Raw genomic sequence first — 23,578 nt, 5'->3', positions numbered from 1 at the left:
TGCTCCTGATCACTGCCCAGTGACCCCTGGGTTAGAGAGAGAGGGGAAATCAGCCAGGGTTCCTGCTCCTGATCACTGCCCAGTGACCCCTGGGTTAGAGAGAGAGGGGGAAATCAGCCAGGGTTCCTGCTCCTGATCACTGCCCAGTGACCCCTGGGTTAGAGAGAGAGGGGGAAATCAGCCAGGGTTCCTGCTCCTGATCACTGCCCAGTGACCCCTGGGTTAGAGAGAGAGGAAATCAGCCAGGGTTCCTGCTCCTGATCACTGCCCAGTGACCCCTGGGTTAGACAGAGAGGGGAAATCACAGGTGGGACAGACAGACGTTGAGGGAAGGGGAGGGTGGGACTGGTTTGCCGCACGCTCCTTCCGCTGCCTGCGCTTGGTCTCTGCACGCTATCGGCGATGAGACTCGAGGTGCTCAGCGCCCTCCCGGATGCACTTCCTCCACGCCGGGCGGACTGGTCTTTGGCCAGGGACTCCCAGGTGTCGGTGGGGATGTTGCACTTTATCAGGGAGGCTTTGAGGGTGGTCCCTTGTAACGTTTCCTCTGCCCACCTTTGGCTCGTTTGCCCGTGAAGGAGTTCCGAATAGAGCGCTCGCTTTGGGGAGTCTCGTGTCTGGGGGCATGCGGACAATGTGGCCCTGCCCAGCGGAGCTGATCAACTGGAGAGCTGGCCATCCGAGACTGGGTGATGTGTAACGAGAGAGGATTAATTAGCAATCTGGTCATGCGGGGCCCCTTGGGGAAGAGTGATCATAATATGGTAGAATTTTTCATGAAGTTGGAGAGCGACACAGTTAATTCAGAGACGAGGGCCCTGAACTTAAAGAAAGGAAACTTCGATGGTATGAGATGTGATTTGGCTACGATAGACTGGCGAATTATACTTAAAGGGTTGACGGTGGATTGGCAATGGCAAACATTTAAAGATCACATGGATGAGCTACAACTATTGCACATCCCTGTCTGGTGTAAAAATAAAACAGGGAAGGTGGCTGAACCGTGGCGAACAAGGGAAATTAGGGATAGTGTTAAATCCAAGGAATTGGCCAGAAAAAGCAGCAAACCTGAGGACTGGGAGAAATGTAGAATTCAGCAGAGGAGGACAAAGGGTTTAATTAGGAGGTGGGAAATAGAGTATGAGAGGAAACTTGCCGGGAACACAAAAACTGGCTGCAAAAGCTTCTATAGATATGTGAAGAGAAAAAGATTAGTGAAGACAAACGTAGGTCCCTTGCAGTCAGATTCAGGTGAATTTATAATGGGGAACAAAGAAATGGCAGACCAATTGAACAAATACTTTGGTTCTGTCTTTACTAAGGAAGACAAGAATAGCCTCCCGAAAATACTAGGGGACCGAGGGTCTAGCAAGAAGGGGGGAACTGAAGGAAATCCTTATTCGTCAGGAAATGGTGTTAGGGAAACTGATGGGACTGAAGGCCGATAAATCCCCGGGGCCTGATAGTCTGCATCCCAGAGTACTTAAGGAAGTGGCCCGAGAAATAGTAGATGCATTGGTGACCATTTTCCAATATTCCATGGACCTATGGACTGGAGGGTAGCTAATGTAACCCCACTTTTTAAAAAAAAGGATGGAGAGAGAAAACAGGGAATTATAGACCTGTTAACCTGACATCGGTAGTGGGGAAAATGCTGGAATCAATTATTAAAGATGAAATAGCAGCGCATTTGGAAAGCAGTGACAGGATTGGTCCAAGTCAGCATGGATTTATGAAAGGAAAATCATGTTTGACAAATCTTCTAGAGTTTTTTGAGGATGTAACTAGTAGAGTGGACAAGGGAGAACCAGTGGATGTGGTGTATTTGGACTTTCAAAAGGCTTTTGACAAGGTCCCACACGAGAGATTGGTGTGCAAAATTAAAGCACATGGTATTGGTGGTAATGTACTGACGTGGATAGAGAACTGGTTGGCAGACAGGAAGCAGAGAGTCGGAATAAACGGGTCCTTTTCAGAATGGGAGGCAGTGACTAGTGGGGTACCGCAGGGCTCAGTGCTGGGACCCCAGCTATTTACAATATACATTAATGATGTAGATGAGGGAATTGAGTGTAATATCTCCAAGTTTGCAGATAATACTAAGCTGGGTGGCAGTGTGAGCTGTGAGGAGGATGCTAAGAGGCTGCAGGGTGACTTGGACAGGTTAGGTGAGTGGGCAAGTGCATGGCAGATGCAGTATGATGTGGATAAATGTGAGGTTATCCACTTTGGGGGCAAAAACAGGAAGTCAGAATATTATCTGAATGGTGACAGATTAGGAAAAGGGGAGGTGCAACGAGACCTGGGTGTCATGGTACATCAGTCATTGAAAGTTGGCATGCAGGTACAGCAGGCGGTGAAGAAGGCAAATGGTATGTTGGCCTTCATAGCGAGAGGATTAGAGTATAGGAGCAAGGAGGTCTTACTGCAGTTGTACAGGGTCTTGGTGAGGCCACACCTGGAATATTGTGTTCAGTTTTGGTCTCCTAATCTGAGGAAGGACATTCTTGCTATTGAGGGAGTGCAGCGAAGGTTCACCAGACTGATTCCCGGGATGGCAGGACTGACATATGAAGAAAGACTGGATCGACTCGGCTTATATTCACTGGAGTTTAGAAGGATGAGAGGGGATCTCATAGAAACATATAAAATTCTGACGGGATTGGACAGGTTAGATGCGGGAAGAATGTTCCCAATGTTGGGGAAGTCCAGAACCAGGGGTCACAGTCGAAGGATAAGGGGTAAGCCATTTAGGACCGAGATGAGGAGAAACTTCTTCACCCAGAGAGTTGTGAACCTGTGGAATTCTCTACCACAGAGAGTTGTTGAGGCCAGTTTGTTGGATATATTCAAAAGGGAGTTAGATGTGGCCCTTACATCTAAAGGGATCAAGGGGTATGGAGAGAAAGCAGGAAAGGGGTACTGAAGTTGAATGATCAGCCATGATCATATTGAATGGTGGTGCAGGCTCGAAGAGCCGAATGGCCTACTCCTGCACCTATCTTTTATGTTTCTGTGTTTCTATGGTCAGTGCTTCGATGCTGGGGATGTTGGGCCTGGTCGAGGACGCTAACGTTGGTGCGTCTGTCCTCCCAGGGGATTTGCAGGATCTTGCGGAGACATCGTTGGTGGTATTTCTCCAGCGACTTGAGGTGTCTACTGTACATGGTCCATGTCTCTGAGCCATACAGGAGGGCGGGTATCACCACAGCCCTGTAGACCATGAACTGGGTGGTGGATTTGAGGGTCTGGTCTTCAAACACTCTTTTCCTCAGGCGGCCGAAGGCTGCACTGACGCTCTGGAGGCGGTGTTGGATCTGGTGGTCAATGCCTGCCCTTGTTGATAAGAGACTCCCGAGGTTTGGGGAATGGTCCCCGGTGTCCAGGGCCGCGCCGTGGACCTTGCTGACTGGGGGGGGCAGTGCTGTGCGGCGAGGACAGACTGGTGGAGGACCTTTGTCTTACGGATGTTTAGTGTAAGGCCCGAGCTTTCGTTCGCCTCAGTAAATACGTCAACTATGTCCTGGAGTTCAGCCTCTGTATGTGCGCAGACACAAGCGTCGTCCGTGTACTGTAGCTCGACGACAGAGGTTGGGGTGGTCTTGGACCTGGCCTGGAGACGGCGAAGGTTGAACAGGTTCCCACTGGTTCTGTCGTTTAGTTCCACTCCAGCGGGGAGCTTGTCGACTGTGAGGTGGAGCACGGCAGCGAGGAAGATCGAGAAGAGGGTTGGGAATATTGCAGTCTGCGTTCTTCTGATATTATGGTGTCTCTCTCTCTCTCTGTATCAGACTGCAGGCGAATGTCCTGAAGGGAGACGGCGGCCTGCGGAGAACCAGCAGCTCATCGATGATCAACCTCGACTGCAGCGAAAGGTTTGACTTTGACGTTTCCGACTTTTTCCTGTTCGGGTGCCCACTGGGACTGGTTCTAGCTCTGAGGAAGATGGTCGCCCCTGGACTGGAGTGTAAGCAGCTTTCTGTCTATCCTAACCGCCCCCCCCCCCCCCTATTTGATACTTGTAACCTGCTCCGTACAGTTTTGGTCTCCGTATTTAAGGAAGGTAGGTCCCGTGCAGTCAGAATCAGGGGAATTCATAATGGGGAACAAGGAAATGGCAGACCAATTGAAGAAATACTTTGGTTCTGTCTTCACTAAGGAAGACACGAATAACCTCCCTAAAATACTAGGGGACCGAGAAAGGGGGAACAGAGGGAAATCCTTATTAGTCAGGAAATGGTGTTGGGGGAATTGAAGGGACTGAAGGCCGATAAATCCCCAGGGCCTGATAGTCTGCATCCCAGAGTACTTAAGGAAGTGGCCCTAGAAATAGTGAATGCATTGGTGGTCATTTTCCAACGTTCCATGGACTCTGGTTCAGTTCCGATGGACTGGAGGGTAGCTAATGTAACCCCACTTTTTAAAAAAGGAGGGAGAGAGAAAGCGGGTAATTATAGACCGGTCAGCCTGACATCGGTGGTGTGGAAAATGTTGGAATCAATTATTAAAGATGAAATAGCAGCGCATTTGGAAAACAGTGACAGGATCGGTCCAAGTCAGCATGGATTTATGAAAGGGAAATCATGCTTGACAAACCTTCTAGAATTTTTTGAGGATGTAACTAGTAGAGTGGATCGGGGAGAACCAGTGGATGTGGTGTATTTGGACTTTCAAAAGGCTTTTGACAAGGTCCCACACAAGAGATTGGTGTGCAAAATCAAAGCACATAGTATTGGGGGTAATGTACTGATGTGGATAGAGAACTGGTTGACAGACAGGAAGCAGAGAGTCGGAATAAACGGGTCCTTTTCAGAATGGCAGGCAGTGACTAGTGGAGTGCCGCAGGGTTCAGTGCTGGGAACCCAGCTATTTACAATATATATTAATGATTTAGACGAAGGAATTGAATGTAATATCTCCAAGTTTGCAGATGACACTAAGCTGGGTGGCAGTGTGAGCTGTGAGGAGGATGCTAAGAGGCTGCAGGGTGACTTGGACAGGTTAGGTGAGTGGGCAAATACATGGCAGATGCAGTATAATGTGGATAAATGTGAGGTTATCTACTTTGGTGGCAAAAACAGGAAGGCAGAATATTATCTGAATGGTGACAGATTAGGAAAAGTGGAGATGCAACGAGACCTGGGTGTCATGGTACATCAGTCATTGAAGGTTGGCATACAGGTACAGCAGGCGGTGAAGAAGGCAAATGGTATGTTGGCCTTCATAGCGAGGGGATTTGAGTATAGGAGCAGGGAGGTCTTACTGCAGTTGTACAGGGCCTTGGTGAGACCACACCTTGAGTATTGAGTGCAGTTTTGGTCTCCTAATCTGAGGAAGGACGTTCTTGCTATTGAGGGAGTGCAGCGAAGGTTCACCAGACTGATTCCCGGGATGGCAGTACTGACATATGAATAAAGACTGGATTGACTAGGCTTATATTCACTGGAGTTTAGAAGAATGAGAGGTGATCTCATAGAAACATATAAAATTCTGACAGGATTGGACAGGCTAGATGCAGGAAGAATATTCCCGATGTTGGGGAAGTCCAGAACCAGGGGTCACAGTCTAAGGATAAGGGGTAAGCCATTTAGGACCGAGATGAGGAGAAACTCCTTCACCCAGAGAGTGGTGAACCTGTGGAATTCTCTGCCACAGAAAGTTGTTGAGGCCAGTTCGTTAGATATATTCAAAAGGGAGTTAGATGTGGCCCTTACGGCTAAAGGGATCAGGGGGTATGGAGAGAAAGCAGGAATGGGGTACTGAAGTTGAATGATCAGCCATGATCTTATTGAATGGTGGTGCAGGCTCGAAGGGCCGAAAGGCCTGTTCCTGCACCTATTTTCTATGTTTCTATGTTTCTATGTTTTAAAAAGCAGGAAACTATAGACCAGTTAGCCTAACATCTGTGGTTCTGAAAATGTTGGAGTCCATTATTAAAGAAGCAGTAGCAGGACATTTGGAAAAGCAAAATTTGCTCAGGCAGATTCAGCATTGATTTATGAAGGGGAAGTCATGTTTGACAAATTTGCTGGAGTTCTTTGAGGATGTAACGAACAGGGTGGATAAAGGGGAACCAGTGGATGTGGTGTATTTGGAAATCCAAAAGGCATCTGACAAGGTTCCACATAATAGCATGGATAGAGGATTGGCTAACTAACAGAAAACAGAGTCGGGATAAGTGGGTTGGCAATCAGTAACTAGTGGGGTGCCGCAGGGATCAGTGCTGAGACCCCAACTATTTACAATCTATATTAACCACTTGGAAGAAGGGACTGAGTGTAACGTAGCCAGGTTTGCTGACGATACAAAGGTGGGAGGAAAAGCCCTGGGCCCTATGTTTGGTCCCTGTCTCTCGGCCCTGGATCCCTGTGTCTGGGCCTGGGTCCCTGTGTCTGGATCCTGTGTCTGGGCCCTGGATCCCTGTGTCTGGATCCTGTGTCTGGGCCCTGGGTCCCTGTGTCTGGGCTTGGGTCCCTGTGTCTGGGTTCTATGTCTGGGCTCTGGGTCCCTGTATCTGAGCACTGGGTCCCTGTGTCAAGGCCCTGTATCTGGGTTCTGGGCCCAGTGTCTGGGACCTGGGCCCTGGGTTCCTTTATCTGGGCCCTGGGTTTGTGAGGAGGACACAAAAAATCTGCAAAAGGACATAGACAGGCTAAGTGAGTGGGCAGAAATTTGGCAGGTGGAGTATAATGTTGGAAAGTGTGAGGTCATGCACTTTGATGGAAAAGGAGCAAGTTATTATTTCAATGGAGAAAGATTGCAAAGTGCTGCAGTACAGCGGGACCTGGGGGTTACTTGTTCATGAAACACAAAAGGTTAGTATGCAGGTACAGCAAGTGATCAGGAAGGCCAATGGTATCTTGGCCTTTATTGCAAAGGGGGATGGAGTATAAAAGCAGGGAAGTCTTGCTACAGTTATACAGGGTATTGGTGAGGCCACACCTGGAGTACTGCGTGCAGTTTTGGTTTCCATATTTAAGGAAGGATATACTTGCATTGGAGGCAGTTCAGAGAAGGTTCACTCGGTTGATTCCGGGGATGAGGGGCTTGACTTATGAGGAAAGGTTGAGGAGGTTGGGCCTCTACTCATTGGAGTTCAGAAGAATGAGAGGTGATCTTATCGAAACGTATCAGATTATGAGGGGGCTTGACAAGGTGGATGCAGAGAGGATGTTTCCACTGATGGGGGAGACTAGAACTAGGGGGCATGGTCTTAGAATAAGGGGCCGCCCATTTAAAACTGAGATGAGGAGGAATTTCTTCTCTCAGAGGGTTGTAAATCTGTGGAATTCGCTGCCTCAGAGAGCTGTGGAGGCCGGGACATTGAATAAATTTAAGTCTGAGATTTTTGAGCGATAACGGAGTCAAGGGTTAAGGGGAGCGGGCGGGGAAGTGGAGCTGAGTCCATGATCGGATCAGCCATGATCGTATTAAATGGCGGAGCAGGCTCGAGGGGCCGTATGGCCTACCCCTGCTCCTATTGCTTATGTTCCGTTGTTCTTTCTCTCCCCTTGCAGTGTCGCAGTTTCAACCGGCCTGTCAGCAGATCTACAACCTGTTCCACCCCGCTGACCCCTTGGCCTGCCGCCTGGAACCGCTCCTGACCAGGGACTTCCACCTGATCCCGCCCTTTGTTATCCCGCGCTATCAGAAGTTCCCACTGGGAGACGGGAACTCCTCCCTCCTGGGTAAGCTGTGCTGTGGGGGTTCATCGTACACTAACGGGAAGTGGGGGGGGGCGAGGGTAGAATGTGCTGGGTGTCGGCTGCTTGTTGGTCACTCTGCCCTCATTCTTAGGCCTCAGAACTTATAGTGGGAAAGGACATCACGCGACACAGGTTTAGGGCTCCACCCAGTTGTCAGTTTTATTACGCAGCAAAAACCGACTCAAAACTACAGGGCTAGTCTTCTGAGAGAAACCGACTGAAGACATACAATCGCCATTCCTGGGTGTAGTGATTGTCATCATCATAGGCAGTCCCTCGAAACGAGGATGACTTGCTTCCACGCCAAAAAAGGGCCGAGTTCGCAGGAGTTTCAGTGAAGGACCCGATATTCCAGATCCCGAACTACATCCTGAAGGGTGGAGGATGCCTGTGGGTGGATTTTTTGAACATGTGGTGGCTGTTGTACACCAGCCACCAAAGTCAAGATGGAATGTTATGTCGATCATCCGTGACAATCTTGGAGGCTCATGCACCATGCTGTGTATGTAAGCGCTAATAATAATAATTTTTATTTGCATAGTGCATGAAACACAAAAGGTTAGTATGCAGGTACAGCAAGGGATCAGGAAGGGCCAATGGAATCTTGGCCTTTATTGCAAAGGGGGATGGAGTATAAAAGCAGGGAAGTCTTGCTCCAGTTATACAGGGTAGTGGTGAGGCCACACCTGGAGTACTGCGTGCAGTTTTGGTCTCCGTGTTTACGAAAGGATACACTCGCTTTGGAGGCAGTTCAGAGAAGGTTCACTCGGTTGATTCCGGAGATGAGGGGTTGACTTATGAGGAAAGGTTGAGGAGGTTGGGCCTCTACTCATTGGAATTCAGAAGAAGGAGAGGTGATCTTTTGGAAACGTATCAGATTATGAGGGGGCTTGACAAAGTGGATGCAGAGAGGATGTTTCCACTGATGGGGGAGACTAGAACTAGGGGGCACGGTCTCAGAATAAGGGGCCGCCCATTTAAAACTGAGATGAGGAGGAATTTCTTCTCTCAGAGGGTTGTAAATCTGTGGAATTCGCTGCCTCAGAGAGCTGTGGAGGCCGGGACATTGAATAACTTTAAGACAGAGATGTTTCTTAAACGATAAGGGGAGCGGGCGGGGAAGTGGAGCTGAGTCCATGATCGGATCAGCCATGATCGTATTGAATGGCGGAGCAGGCTCGAGAGGCCCGTATGGCCTACTCCTGCTCCTATTTCTGATGTTCTTATGTTTTCTGCAAGGATCATAGGCGTGCGGACAATTCTGGTGGGACATAAACAGTAGTGCCCGATCGAACCAAGCCGGGGTGGTCTTAGACGTGGGTACTTTGCGTTAGGGGCCTGTTCAGACGCGCCAGACTCTGTGTTGTACTGTGTGTGTATGTGTGTGTGTTTTACACCACCAGGGTGTGTTTTACTGGCTGCAGGTGTGTGCTTTGACTTGAATAAAAGCATTGTGACGGCTGAGACCGAAAGATCTGGCGATAACTGTGTATTTCTGTTCACTACTATAAGTCCCGGGGGTCTAGAACTGTTGTAAGGGGGGGATTATTGGAAACCACTTACAGGGCGGAGAAAAATCTTCAAGCCGTTTTCTGACCCGGCTATAGAAATGCAATTAGTCATTGATGTTGTTTAATCTCTTCTCCTACGCAACCCTCCCCACCCCCTCGCTCAGTGGACACCTTGCAGTCATTCACTTCGATCTTCAGTGGGGTACCAGAGCCATCATCCACCACGACCCTGACCCCAGCCCTCGGTGACCTTTGGAGGCCGAGCGACCACAGCAGTTCCGGCGAGGGCGGGCTGCCCCAGCCCGGGAGTCCCATACCGTGCGACGTGGCAAGGGGTAAGGGCCCGTTCCTTCCTTCTCTCCTCCGACAGTGCGGCGCTCCCTCAGTACCGCCCCTCCGACAGTGCGGCACTCCCTCAGTACTGCCCCTCCGACAGTGCGACGCTCCCTCAGTACTGCCCCTCCGACAGTGCGGGGCTCCCTCAGTACTGCCCCTCCGACAGTGCGGGGCTCCCTCAGTACTGCCCCTCCGACAGCGCGGCGCTCCCTCAGTACTGCCCCTCCGACAGTGCGGCTCTCCATCAGTACTGCCCCTCCGACAGTGCAGCGCTCCCTCAGTACCGCCCCTCCGACAGCGCAGTACGGCACTCCCTCGGTACCGCCCCTCCGACAGCGCAGTACGGCACTCCCTCAGTACTGCCCCTCCGACAGCGCAGTACGGCACTCCCTCAGTACTGCCCCTCCGACAGCGCAGTACGGCACTCCCTCAGTACTACCCCTCCGACAGCGCAGTACGGCACTCCCTCAGTACTGCCCCTCCGACAGTGCGGCGCTCCCTCAGTACTGCCCCTCCGACAGCGCAGTACGGCGCTCCCTCAGCACTGCCCCTCCGACAGTGCGGCGCTCCCTCAGTACTGCCCCTCCGACAGTGCGGCGCTCCCTCAGTACTGCCACTCCGACAGTGCGGCGCTCCCTCAGTACTGCCCCTCCGACAGTACGGCACTCCCTCAGTACTGCCACTCCGACAGTGCGGCGCTCCCTCAGTACTGCCCCTCCGACAGTGCGGCGCTCCCTCAGCACTGCCCCTCCGACAGTGCAGCACTCCCTCAGCACTGCCCCTCCGACAGTGCAGCACTCCCTCAGCACTGCCCCTCCGACAGTGCGGCGCTCCCTCAGCACTGCCCCTCCGACAGTGCAGCACTCCCTCAGTACTACCCCTCCGACAGTGCGGCACTCCCTCAGTACTACCCCTCCGACAGTGCAGCACTCCCTCAGTACTGCCCCTCCGACAGTGCAGCACTCCCTCAGTACTACCCCTCCGACAGTGCAGCACTCCCTCAGTACTGCCCCTCCGACAGTGCGGCACTCCCTCAGTACTGCCCCTCCGACAGTGCGGCACTCCCTCAGTACTACCCCTCCGACAGTGCAGCGCTCCCTCAGTACTGCCTCTCCGACAGCGCGGTACGGCATTCCCTCAGTACTGCCCCTCCGACAGCGCAGTACGGCATTCCCTCAGTACTGCCCCTCCGACAGTGCGGCGCTCCCTCAGTACTGCCCCTCCGACAGTGCGGGGCTCCCTCAGTACTGCCCCTCCGACAGTGCGGCACTCCCTCAGTACTGCCCCTCCGACAGTGCGGCGCTCCCTCAGTACTGCCCCTCCGACAGTGCGGCACTCCCTCAGTACTGCCCCTCCGACAGTGCGGCGCTCCCTCAGTACTGCCCCTCCGACAGTGCGGCGCTCCCTCAGTACTGCCCCTCCGACAGTGCGGGGCTCCCTCAGTACTGCCCCTCCGACAGTGCGGCACTCCCTCAGTACCGCCCCTCCGACAGCGCAGTACGGCACTCCCTCGGTACTGCCCCTCCGACAGCGCAGTACGGCACTCCCTCAGTACTGCCCCTCCGACAGCGCAGTACGGCACTCCCTCAGTACTGCCCCTCCGACAGCGCAGTACGGCACTCCCTCAGTACTACCCCTCCGACAGCGCAGTACGGCACTCCCTCAGTACTGCCCCTCCGACAGTGCGGCGCTCCCTCAGTACTGCCCCTCCGACAGCGCAGTACGGCGCTCCCTCAGCACTGCCCCTCCGACAGTGCGGCGCTCCCTCAGTACTGCCCCTCCGACAGTGCGGCGCTCCCTCAGTACTGCCACTCCGACAGTGCGGCGCTCCCTCAGTACTGCCCCTCCGACAGTACGGCACTCCCTCAGTACTGCCACTCCGACAGTGCGGCGCTCCCTCAGTACTGCCCCTCCGACAGTGCGGCGCTCCCTCAGCACTGCCCCTCCGACAGTGCAGCACTCCCTCAGCACTGCCCCTCCGACAGTGCAGCACTCCCTCAGCACTGCCCCTCCGACAGTGCGGCGCTCCCTCAGCACTGCCCCTCCGACAGTGCAGCACTCCCTCAGTACTACCCCTCCGACAGTGCGGCACTCCCTCAGTACTACCCCTCCGGCAGTGCAGCACTCCCTCAGTACTGCCCCTCCGACAGTGCAGCACTCCCTCAGTACTACCCCTCCGACAGTGCAGCACTCCCTCAGTACTGCCCCTCCGACAGTGCGGCACTCCCTCAGTACTGCCCCTCCGACAGTGCGGCACTCCCTCAGTACTACCCCTCCGACAGTGCAGCGCTCCCTCAGTACTGCCTCTCCGACAGCGCGGTACGGCACTCCCTCAGCACTGCCCCTCCGACAGCGCAGTACGGCGCTCCCTCAGTACTGCCCCTCCGACAGTGCAGCGCTCCCTCAGTACTGCCCCTCCGACAGTGCGGCGCTCCCTCAGTACTGCCCCTCCGACAGTGCGGCGCTCCCTCAGTACTGCCCCTCCGACACTGCGGCGCTCCCTCAGTACTGCCCCTCCGACAGCGCAGTACGGCACTCCCTCAGCACTGCCCCTCCGACAGTGCGGCACTCCCTCAGCACTGCCCCTCCGACAGTGCGGCGCTCCCTCAGTACTGCCCCTCCGACAGTGCGGCACTCCCTCAGTACTGCCCCTCCGACAGTGCGGCGCTCCCTCAGTACTGCCCCTCCGACAGTGCGGCACTCCCTCAGCACTGCCCCTCCGACAGTGCGGCGCTCCCTCAGTACTGCCCCTCCGACAGTGCGGCGCTCCCTCAGTACTGCCCCTCCGACAGTGCGGCACTCCCTCAGCACTGCCCCTCCGACAGTGCGGCGCTCCCTCAGTACTGCCCCTCCGACAGCGCAGTACGGCACTCCCTCAGCACCGCCCCTCCGACAGCGCAGTACGGCACTCCCTCAACACTGCCCCTCCGACAGCGCAGTGCGGCACTCCCTCAGTCCCGCCCCTCCGACAGTACGGCACTCCCTCAGCACTGCCCCTCCGACAGCGCAGTACGGCGCTCCCTCAGTACTGCCCCTCCGACAGCGCAGTACGGCGCTCCCTCAGTACTGCCCCTCCGACAGTGCAGTACGGCGCTCCCTCAGTACTGCCCCTCCGACAGCGCAGTGCGGCACTCCCTCAGTACTGCCCCTCCGACAGCGCAGTGCGGCACTCCCTCAGTACTGCCCCTCCGACAGCGCAGTGCGGCACTCCCTCAGTACTGCACACCGGGGCGTATCCGACTGGAATGACAGGGCCGAATTCTCTGTCTTCGGGGGTTCGAAGTCATGATCTTCCGTCATGGATGGGAGAGGGTGCTGGGGATGTCTTTGGAGGGTGCGTGGCGGTTAAGCGATCGGAGTGACGAGCTTCAATGCAGACAATGCCGCGCGGCTGATGGGTAACGATTACAATTTGCTTCACACAGTGATCGATAAATGGTGGGGCAGTAAACGGATAGACTACGCTCTCTACTGCCCAGATGCCCTCACTGCCTTCCCCACAGTAACTCTGCCCCATCTCTTCCACGCCAGCTACTGGGAATCGACAGACGTTGTGGCCTTTATCCTCCGACAGGTAATATCGAACCCTTGCACATCACCATCACCATCGTAGGCAGTCCCTCGGAATGGAGGAAGACTTGCTTCCACTCTTAACACGAGTCCTGAGGTGGCTGAACAGTCCAATACGGGAACCACAGTCCCTGTCACAGGTGGGACAGACAGACGTTGAGGGAAGGGGAGGGTGGGACAGATAGACGTTGAGGGAAGGGGAGGGTGGGACAGATAGACGTTGAGGGAAGGGGAGGGTGGGACAGATAGACGTTGAGGGAAGGGGAGTGTGGGACAGATAGACGTTGAGGGAAGGGGAGGGTGGGACAGACAGACGTTGAGGGAAGGGGAGGGTGGGACAGACAGACGTTGAGGGAAGGGGAGGGTGGGACAGACAGACGTTGAGGGAAGGGGAGGGTGGGACAGACAGACGTTGAGGGAAGGGGAGGGTGGGACAGATAGACGTTGAGGGAAGGGGAGGGTGGGACAGACAGACGTTGAGGGAAGGGGAGTGTGGGACAGATAGACGTTGAGGGAAGGGGAGGGTGGGACAGATAGATGTTGAGGGAAGGGGAGGGTGGGACAGACAGACGTTGAGGGAAGGGGAGGGCGGGACAGATAGACGTTGAGGGAAGGGGAGGGTGTGACAGATAGACGTTGAGGGAAGGGGAGGGTGGGACAGATAGACGTTGAGGGAAGGGGAGGGTGGGACAGACAGACGTTGAGGGAAGGGGAGGGTGGGACAGATAGACGTTGAGGGAAGGGGAGGGTGGGACAGATAGACGTTGAGGGAAGGGGAGGGTGGGACAGATAGACGTTGAGGGAAGGGGAGGGTGGGACAGACAGTGGTTGAGGGAAGGGGAGGGTGGGACAGATAGACGTTGAGGGAAGGGGAGGGTGGGACAGACAGACGTTGAGGGAAGGGGAGGGTGGGACAGACAGACGTTGAGGGAAGGGGAGGGTGGGACAGACGGACGTTGAGGGAAGGGGAGGGTGGGACAGACAGACGTTGAGGGAAGGGGAGGGTGGGACAGACAGACGTTGAGGGAAGGGGAGGGTGGGACAGACAGACGTTGAGGGAAGGGGAGGGTGGGACAGACAGACGTTGAGGGAAGGGGAGGGTGTGACAGATAGACGTTGAGGGAAGGGGAGGGTGGGACTGGTTTGCCGCACGCTCCTTCCGCTGCCTGCGCTTGGTCTCTGCACGCTCTCAGCGACGAGACTCGAGGTGCTCAGCGCCCTCCCGGATGCACTTCCTCCACTCCGGGCGGGACTGGTCTTTGGCCCAGGGACTCCCAGGTGTGGGTGGGGATGTTGCACTTTATCAGGGAGGCTTTGAGGGTGTCCCTTGTAACGTTTCCTCTGCCCACCTTTGGCTCGCTTGCCCGTGAAGGAGTTCCGAGTAGAGCGCTCGCTTTGGGGAGTCTCGTGTCTGGGGGCCATGCGGACAATGTGGCCCTGCCCAGCGGAGCTGGTCGAGTGTGGTCAGTGCTTCGATGCTGGGGATGTTGGGCCTGGTCGAGGACGCTAACGTTGGTGCGTCTGTCCTCCCAGGGGATTTGCAGGACCTTGCGGAGACATCGTTGGTGGTTATTTCTCCAGTGACTTGAGCTGTCTGCTGTACATGGTCCATGTCTCTGAGCCATACAGGAGGGCGGGTATCACTACAGCCCTGTAGACCATGAGCTGGGTGGTAGGTTTGAGGGCCTGGTCTTCGAACACTCTTTTCCTCAGGCGGCCGAAGGCTGCACTGGAGGCGGTGTTGGATCTCATCGTCAATGCCTGCTCTTGTTGATAAGAGGCACCCAAGGTTTGGGAAATGGTCCCCGGTGTCCAGGGCCACGCACTCTTCCACAGTGTCAGAATCGAGCGCACCCAGGGCACAGGGTTAGATACAGAGTAAAGCTCCCTCTGCACTGTCCCATCAAACACTCCCAGGGCAGGTACAGCACGGGTTAGATACAGAGTAAAGCTCCCTGTACACTGTCCCATCAAACACTCCCAGGGCAGGTACAGGGGGGTTAGATACAGAGTAAAGCTCCCTCTACACTGTCCCATCAAACACTCCCAGGGCAGGTACAGCACGGGTTAGATACAGAGTAAAGCTCCCTCTACACTGTCCCATCAAACACTCCCAGGGCAGGTACAGGGGGTTAGATACAGAGTAAAGCTCCCTCTACACTGTCCCATCAAACACTCCCAGGGCAGGTACAGCACGGGTTAGATACAGAGTAAAGCTCCCTCTACACTGTCCCATCAAACACTCCCAGGGCAGGTACAGGGGGTTAGATACAGAGTAAAGCTCCCTCTACACTGTCCCATCAAACACTCCCAGGGCAGGTACAGGGGGTTAGAAACAGAGTAAAGCTCCCTCTACACTGTCCCATCAAACACTCCCAGGGCAGGCACAGGGGGTTAGATACAGAGTAAAGCTCCCTCTACACTGTCCCATCAAAAACTCCCAGGGCAGGTACAGCACGGGTTAGATACAGAGTAAAGCTCCCTCTATCTGTCCCATCAAACACTCCCAGGGCAGGTACAGCACAGGGTTAGATACAGAGTAAAGCTCCCTCTACACTGTCCCATCACACACTCCCAGGGCAGGTACAGCACGGGGTTAGATACAGAGTAAAGCTCCCTCTACACTGTCCCATCACACACTCCCAGGGCAGGTACAGCACAGGGTTAGATACAGAGTAAAGCTCCCTCTACACTGTCCCATCAAACACTCCCAGGGCAGGTACAGCACGGGGTTAGATACAGAGTAAAGCTCCCTCTACACTGTCCCATCAAACACTCCCAGGGCAGGTACAGGGGGTTAGATACAGAGTAAAGCTCCCTCTACACTGTCCCATCAAACACTCCCAGGGCAGGTACAGCACGGGGTTAGATACAGAGTAAAGCTCCCTCTACACTGTCCCATCAAACACTCCCAGGGCAGGTACAGCACGGGGTTAGATACAGAGTAAAGCTCCCTCTACACTGTCCCATCAAACACTCCCAGGGCAGGTACAGGGGGTTAGATACAGAGTAAAGCTCCCTCTACACTGTCCCATCAAACACTCCCAGGGCAGGTACAGGGGGTTAGATACAAAGTAAAGCTCCCTCTGCACTGTCCCATCAAACACTCCCAGGGCAGGTACAGGGGGTTAGATACAGAGTAAAGCTCCCTCTACACTGTCCCATCAAATACTCGCAGGGCAGATACAGCACGGGGTTAGATATCGAGTAAAGCTCCATTTAAAACTGAGATGAGGAGAAATATCTTCTCTCAGAGGGTTGTAAATCTGTGGAATTCTCTGCCCCAGAGAGCTGTGGAGGCTGGGACATTGAATACATTTAAGGCGGTGATAGACAGATTTTTGAGCGATAAGAGAGTGAAGGGTTAAGGGGAGCGGGCGGGGAAGTGGAGCTGAGTCCATGATCGGATCAGCCCTGATCGTGTTAAATGGCGGAGCAGGCTCGAGGGGCCGAATGGCCGACTCCTGCTCCTGTTTCTGATGTTCTTACCCAGCTTGTGACCGAGTCCCTTTATATCCGTGTCATGCTCCAACCTTTGACCCTCAGGTTATGCGGCAGCAGAATGTGGAGCTGGAGCAGGTTGAACTGGAGACCTCTGACTTCTGTCCCCCGCTGCCTCAGGAGAAGTGGCTTCGCAAGCGGACGCAGGTCAAGATACGGGTAGGTGTCTGGCGGGGAACCTCCCCATCGCCAACACTGCCCCCTCCCTCCGTTCGTAACCTCGCCCATCCCCTCCACCCCTCAACCCATCAGCCGTGGAAACCCTCATCCTGTGCCTTCTGTCACCTCCAGACTTGACTATTCCAACGCACTCCTGGCTGGCCTCGCACATTCTACCCGACGTAAACTAGAGGTGATCCAAAACTCGGCTGCTCCCATGTCCTAACTCGCACCGAGTCCCGCTCACCCATCACCCCCTGTGCTCACTGCTCCCGTCTCCTAACTCGCACCGAGTCCCGCTCACCCATCACCCCCTGTGCTCACTGCCCCCGTCTCCTAACTCGCACCGAGTCCCGCTCACCCATCACCCACTGTGCTCACTGCCCCGTGTCCTAACTCGCACCGAGTCCCGCTCACCCATCACCCCCTGTGCTCACTGCCCCGTGTCCTAACTCACACCCAGTCCCACTCACCCATCACCCCCTGTGCTCACTGCCCCGTGTCCTAACTCGCACCGAGTCCCGCTCACCCATCACCCCCTGTGCTCACTGCCCCGTGTCCTAACTAACACCCAGTCCCACTCACCCATCTCCCCCTGTGCTCACTGCCCCCGTGTCCTAACTCGCACCGAGTCCCGCTCACCCATCACCCACTGTGCTCGCTGCCCCCGTCTCCTAACTCACACCCAGTCCCGCTCACCCATCACCCCCTGTGCTCACTGACCCCGTGTCCTAACTCACACCCAGTCCCACTCACCCATCACCCCCTGTGCTCGCTGCCCTGTGTCCTAACTCACACCCAGTCCCACTCACCCATCACCCCCTGTGCTCACTGCCCCCGTGTCCTAACTCGCACCGAGTCCCGCTCACCCATCACCCCCTGTGCTCACTGCCCCCGTCTCCTAACTCGCACCCAGTCCCGCTCACCCATCACCCCCTGTGCTCGCTGCCCTGTGTCCTAACTCACACCCAGTCCCACTCACCCATCACCCCCTGTGCTCACTGCCCTGTGTCCTAACTCGCACCGAGTCCCGCTCACCCATCACCCCCTGTGCTCACTGCCCCCGTGTCCTAACTCGCACCGAGTCCCGCTCACCCATCACCCCCTGTGCTCGCTGCCCTGTGTCCTAACTCACACCCAGTCCCACTCACCCATCACCCCCTGTGCTCACTGCCCCCGTGTCCTAACTCGCACCGAGTCCCGCTCACCCATCACCCACTGTGCTCGCTGCCCCCGTCTCCTAACTCACACCCAGTCCCGCTCACCCATCACCCCCTGTGCTCACTGACCCCGTGTCCTAACTCACACCCAGTCCCACTCACCCATCACCCCCTGTGCTCGCTGCCCTGTGTCCTAACTCACACCCAGTCCCACTCACCCATCACCCCCTGTGCTCACTGCCCCCGTGTCCTAACTCGCACCGAGTCCCGCTCACCCATCACCCCCTGTGCTCGCTGCCCTGTGTCCTAACTCGCACCGAGTCCCGCTCACCCATCACCCCCTGTGCTCACTGCCCCCGTGTCCTAACTCACACCGAGTCCCGCTCACCCATCACCCCCTGTGCCCCTTGTCCTAACTCGCACCGAGTCCCACTCACCCATCACCCCCTGTGCTCACTGCCCCCGTGTCCTAACTCGCACCCAGTCCCACTCACCCATCACCCCCTCTGCCCCGTGTCCTAACTCACACCCAGTCCCACTCACCCATCACCCCCTGTGCTCACTGCCCCCGTGTCCTAACTCGCACCCAGTCCCGCTCACCCATCACCCCTGTGCTCACTGATCCCGTGTCCTAACTCACACCCAGTCCCGCTCACCCATCACCCGCTGTGCTCACTGCCCCCGTGTCCTAACTCACACCGAGTCCCGCTCACCCATCACCCCCTGTGCTCACTGATCCCGTGTCCTAACTCACACCCATTCCCGCTCACCCATCATCCGCTGTGCTCACTGCCCCCGTGTCCTAACTCACACCCAGTCCCGCTCACCCATCACCCCCTGTGCTCACTGATCCCGTGTCCTAACTCACACCCAGTCCCGCTCACCCATCATCCGCTGTGCTCACTGCCCCGTGTCCTAACTCGCACCCAGACCCACTCACCCATCACCCCCTGTGCTCGCTGCCCCCGTGTCCTAACTCGCACCGAGTCCCACTCACCCATCACCCACTGTGCTCGCTGCCCCCGTGCCCTAACTCGCACCGAGTCCCGTTCACCCGTCACCCACTGGCTCCCGCTCCGGCAACGCCTCGATTTTAACACTCACATCCTCCGGGTCAAATCCCCTCCATGGCCCACGTCCCACCCTATCTCTGTAACCTCCTCTAGCCCCCACAACCCTCCCTATCCCTGTAACCTCCTACAACCCTTCCAACCCTCTCTATCTCTGTAACCATCTCCAGCCCCTACACCCCTCCCTATCTCTGTCAACGACTCCAGCCCCTACACCCCTCCCTATCTCTGTAACTTCCTCCAGCCCCTACACCCCTCCCTATCTCTGTAACCTCCTCCAGTCCCTACACCCCTCCCTATCTCTGTAACCCCCTCCAGCCCCTACACCCCTCCCTATCTCTGTAACCTCCTCCAGCCCCTACACCCTCCCTATCTCTGTAACCTCCTCCAGCCCCTACACCCCTCCCTATCTCTGTAACCCCCTCCAGCCCCTACACCCCTCCCTATCTCTGTAACCTCCTCCAGCCCCTACACCCTCCCTATCTCTGTAACCTCCTCCAGTCCCTACACCCTCCCTATCTCTGTAACCTCCTCCAGCCCCTACACCCTCCCTATCTCTGTAACCTCCTCCAGTCCCTACACCCCTCCCTATCTCTGTAACCTCCTCCAGCCCCTACACTCCTCCCTATCTCTGTAACCTCCTCCAGCCCTACACCCCTCCCAGATCTCTGCACTCTTCCAATTCTGGCCTGTTTAACATCCCCTATTTTAATTGCTCCACCATTAGAGGCCGTGTTTTCAGCTGCCTGGGCTTTCCCACATCCATTGGGATTATGTAGTTTTGTCTTTGGATCTTTTGGGATTGCGTACAGTGAGAGTGAATGGGAAGGGGTTTGGGTCCATTGGGATTGTGTACAGTGGGAGTGAATGGAAAGGGGTTTGGGTCCATTGGGATTGTGTACAGTGGGAGTGAATGGAAAGGGGTTTTGGTCCATTGGGATTATGTACAGTGGGAGTGAATGGGAAGGGGTTTGGGTCCATTGGGATTGTGTACAGTGGGAGTTAATGGAAAGGGGTTTGGGTCCATTGGGATTGTGTACAATGGGAGTGAATGGGAAGGGGTTTGGGTCCATTGGGATTGTGTATAATGGGAGAGAATGGGAAGAGGTTTGGGTCCATTGGGATTATGTACAATGGGAGTGAATGGGAAGGGGTTTGGGTACATTGGGATTGTGTACAGTGGGAGCGAATGGGAAGGGGATTGGGTCCATTGGGATTGTGTACAGTGGGAGTGAATGGGAAGGGGTTTGGGTCCATTGGGATTGTGTACAGTGGGAGTGAATGGGAAGAGGTTTGGGTCCATTGGGATTGTGTACAGTAGGAGTGAATGGGAAGGGGATTGGGTCCATTGGGATTGTGTACAGTGGGAGTGAATGGGAAGGGGTGTGGGTCCATTGGGATTGTGAACGGTAGATTAATTGCGTTTCATTCTTGTCTATCCAATCAGCAGAATGTGGCGTCCAACCACAGGGCCACTGATGTGGTTGCTGTTGTGGGGGCTCCTCAGGTATTGAGCGGGAGATTCACGTATGGACCATTGGATGTGGTGACCCTCACTGGGGAGAAGGTAGGTGGACTCTTCACCCTGAGATCCATCCACGGACACCGATGGCACCGAAGGTGTTTCGGCTCGATTGGGATTCGGTACACCAGACGTCACCGCCCCCCCAGGACGTCCCCGCCCCCAGACGTCCCCGCCCCCAGACGTCCCCGCCCCCGGGACGTCACACCCCAAGATGTCACAGCCCAAGACGTCACACTGGTTACGTGCTCAAGCCGTGAGGCGCGGCCTGAACCCACACCTCCTCCTGATTGGAGAGGCCTGGGCAACCTTTGTCCCGCCCTCCCTCCCCTCCCGCGGGTAACATCCTGCCGAAGGCGCCATAACTCCCTCCCACTCCGCGGGTGACTCCCTCCCTACCCCCCCCCCCCACACACACACACTGACCTCTCCCCGCGCCCTCCTGCCCTCTCCCCGCGCCCTCTTGACCTCTCCCCGCGCACTCTAACCACTCCCCACGCTCTCTACCCTCCCCCCCCCGTCCCCCCGTGCTTCTCTCTCAGGCTGTCGCCTCTCGCTCCCACAGGTCGATGTGTACATCATGACCGAGCCACCGTTGGGGAAGTGGATCCAGTGTGGGACAGAGACCACCAATAGCAGCGGCCGGATCACATGCTTGCTTCCCCAGGACAAGCGTCTTCCTCTGGGCATGTATCCCGTCCGCATGTTCGTGAGGTACGGCTCTGGGGCCCCGAGAGGCCGGGGTGGTTCTGCTGATAGCGGAGAAGGTGAAGGAGGAGATTGAGCCAGAATGGCCCGAGAAATAGTGGATGCAGTGGTGGTCATTTTCCAACAGTCTATCGACTCTGGACCAGTTCCTATGGACTGGAGGGTAGCTAATGTAACGCCACTGTTTAAAAAAGGAGGGAGAGAGAAAGCGGGTAATTATAGACCGGTTAGCCTGACATCGGTACTGGGGAAAATGTTGGAATCAATTATTAAAGATGAAATAGCAGCGCATTTGGAAAGCAGTGACAGGATCGGTCCAAGTCAGCATGGATTTATGAAAGGGAAATCATGCTTGACAAATCTTCTAGAATTTTTTGAGGATGTAACTAGTGGAGTGGACAAGGGAGAACCAGTGGATGTGGTGCATTTGGACTTTCAAAAGGCTTTTGACAAGGTCCCACACAAGAGATTGGTGTGCAAAATCAAAGCACATGGTATTGGGGGTAATGTACTGACGTGGATAGAGAACTGGTTGGCAGACAGGAAGCAGAGAGTCGGGATAAATGGGTCCTTTTCAGAATGGCAGGCAGTGACTAGTGGGGTACCACAAGGTTCAGTGCTGGGACCCCAGCTCTTTACAATATACATTAATGATTTAGACGAAGGAATTGAGTGCAATATCTCCAAGTTTGCAGATGACACTAAGCTGGGTGGCGGTGTGAGCTGTGAGGAGGATGCTAAGAGGCTGCAGGGAGACTTGGACAGGTTAGGTGAGTGGGCAAATGCATGACAGATGCAGTATAATGTGGATAAATGTGAGGTTATCTACTTTGGTGGCAAAAACAGGAAGGCAGAATATTATCTGAATGGCGGCAGATTAGGAAAAGGGGAGGTGCAACGAGACCTGGGTGTCATGGTACATCAGTCATTGAAAGTTGGCATGCAGGTACAGCAGGTGGTGAAGAAGGCAAATGGCATGTTGGCCTTCATAGCGAGAGGATTTGAGTATAGGAGCAGGGAGGTCTTACTGCAGTTGTACAGGGCCTTGGTGAGGCCACACCTGGAATATTGTGTTCAGTTTTGGTTTCCTAATCTGAGGAAGGACATTCTTGCTATTGAGGGAGTGCAGCGAAGGTTCACCAGACTGATTCCCGGGATGGCAGGACTGACATATGAAGAAAGACTGGATCGACTCGGCTTATATTCACTAGAATTTAGAAGAATGAGAGGGGATCTCATAGAAACATATAAAATTCTGACGGGTTTAGACAGGTTAGATGCAGGAAGAATGTTCCCGATGTTGGGGAAGTCCAGAACCAAGGGTCACAGTCTAAGGATAAGGGGTAAGCCATTTAGGACCGAGATGAGGAGAAACTTCTTCACTCAGAGAATTGTGAACCTGTGGAATTCTCTACCGCAGAAAGTTGTTGTGACCAGTTCGTTAGATATATTCAAAAGGGAGTTAGATGTGGCCCTTACGGCTAAAGTGATCAAGGGGTATGGAGAGAAAGCAGGAAAGGGGTACTGAAGTTGAATGATCAGCCATGATCTTATTAAATGGTGGTGCAGGCTCGAAGGGCCGAATGGCCTGCTCCTGCACTTATTTTCTGTTTCTATGAGTCGCTGTTTATTCAGGGTAAGGGTCACTCACTGTGTAACTGTACAGAGTCACTGTTTATTCAGGGTAAGGGTCACTCACTGTGTAACTGTACAGAGTCACTGTTTATTCAGGGTAAGGGTCACTCACTGTGTAACTGTACAGAGTCACTGTTTATTCAGGATAAGGGTCACTCACTAACTGCACAGAGTCGCTGTTTATTCAGGGTAAGGGTCACTCACTGTGTAACTGTACAGAGTCACTGTTTATTCAGGGTAAGGGTCACTCACTGTGTAACTGTACAGAGTCACTGTTTATTCAGGGTAAGGGTCACTCACTGTAACTGTACAGAGTCACTGTTTATTCAGGGTAAGGGTCACTCACTGTGTAACTGTACAGAGTCACTGTTTATTCAGGGTAAGGGTCACTCGCTGTGTAACTGTACAGAGTCACTGTTTATTCAGGGTAAGGGTCACTCGCTTTGTAACTGTACAGAGTCACTGTTTATTCAGGGTAAGGGTCACTCGCTGTGTAACTGTACAGAGTCACTGTTTATTCAGGGTAAGGGTCACTCGCTGTGTAACTGTACAGAGTCACTGTTTATTCAGGGTAAGGGTCATTCACTAACTGTACAGTCACTGTTTATTCAGGGTAAGGGTCACTCACTGTAACTGTACAGAGTCACTGTTTATTCAGGGTAAGGGTCACTCACTAACTGTACAGAGTCACTGTTTATTC

The 23,578-nt window shown here is 54.7% G+C and overlaps 1 protein-coding gene across 1 annotated transcript in view; it reads left to right on the top strand.

Annotated features, from left to right (window-relative positions):
* Positions 1-23,578, top strand: part of LOC139245570 (membrane-associated phosphatidylinositol transfer protein 3-like) — a gene marked incomplete at its 5' end in the record, with an annotated part of 90,692 nt that overhangs the window by 9,621 nt on the left and 57,493 nt on the right. The window contains 7 exons of the mRNA XM_070871184.1: positions 3,792-3,967; positions 7,518-7,688; positions 9,382-9,552; positions 12,979-13,127; positions 16,670-16,783; positions 20,464-20,580; positions 21,101-21,249. Of these exons, the coding sequence (XP_070727285.1) occupies positions 3,792-3,967; positions 7,518-7,688; positions 9,382-9,552; positions 12,979-13,127; positions 16,670-16,783; positions 20,464-20,580; positions 21,101-21,249 (1,047 nt within the window). The remainder of the gene's footprint in view (positions 1-3,791; positions 3,968-7,517; positions 7,689-9,381; positions 9,553-12,978; positions 13,128-16,669; positions 16,784-20,463; positions 20,581-21,100; positions 21,250-23,578) is intronic.

This window comes from Pristiophorus japonicus, unplaced genomic scaffold, assembly GCF_044704955.1.
Source record: "Pristiophorus japonicus isolate sPriJap1 unplaced genomic scaffold, sPriJap1.hap1 HAP1_SCAFFOLD_223, whole genome shotgun sequence".
NCBI lineage: Eukaryota > Metazoa > Chordata > Chondrichthyes > Pristiophoridae > Pristiophorus > Pristiophorus japonicus.
Note: the sequence above shows the minus strand (reverse complement) of the source record. Positions and strands in the feature narration are given on the sequence as shown.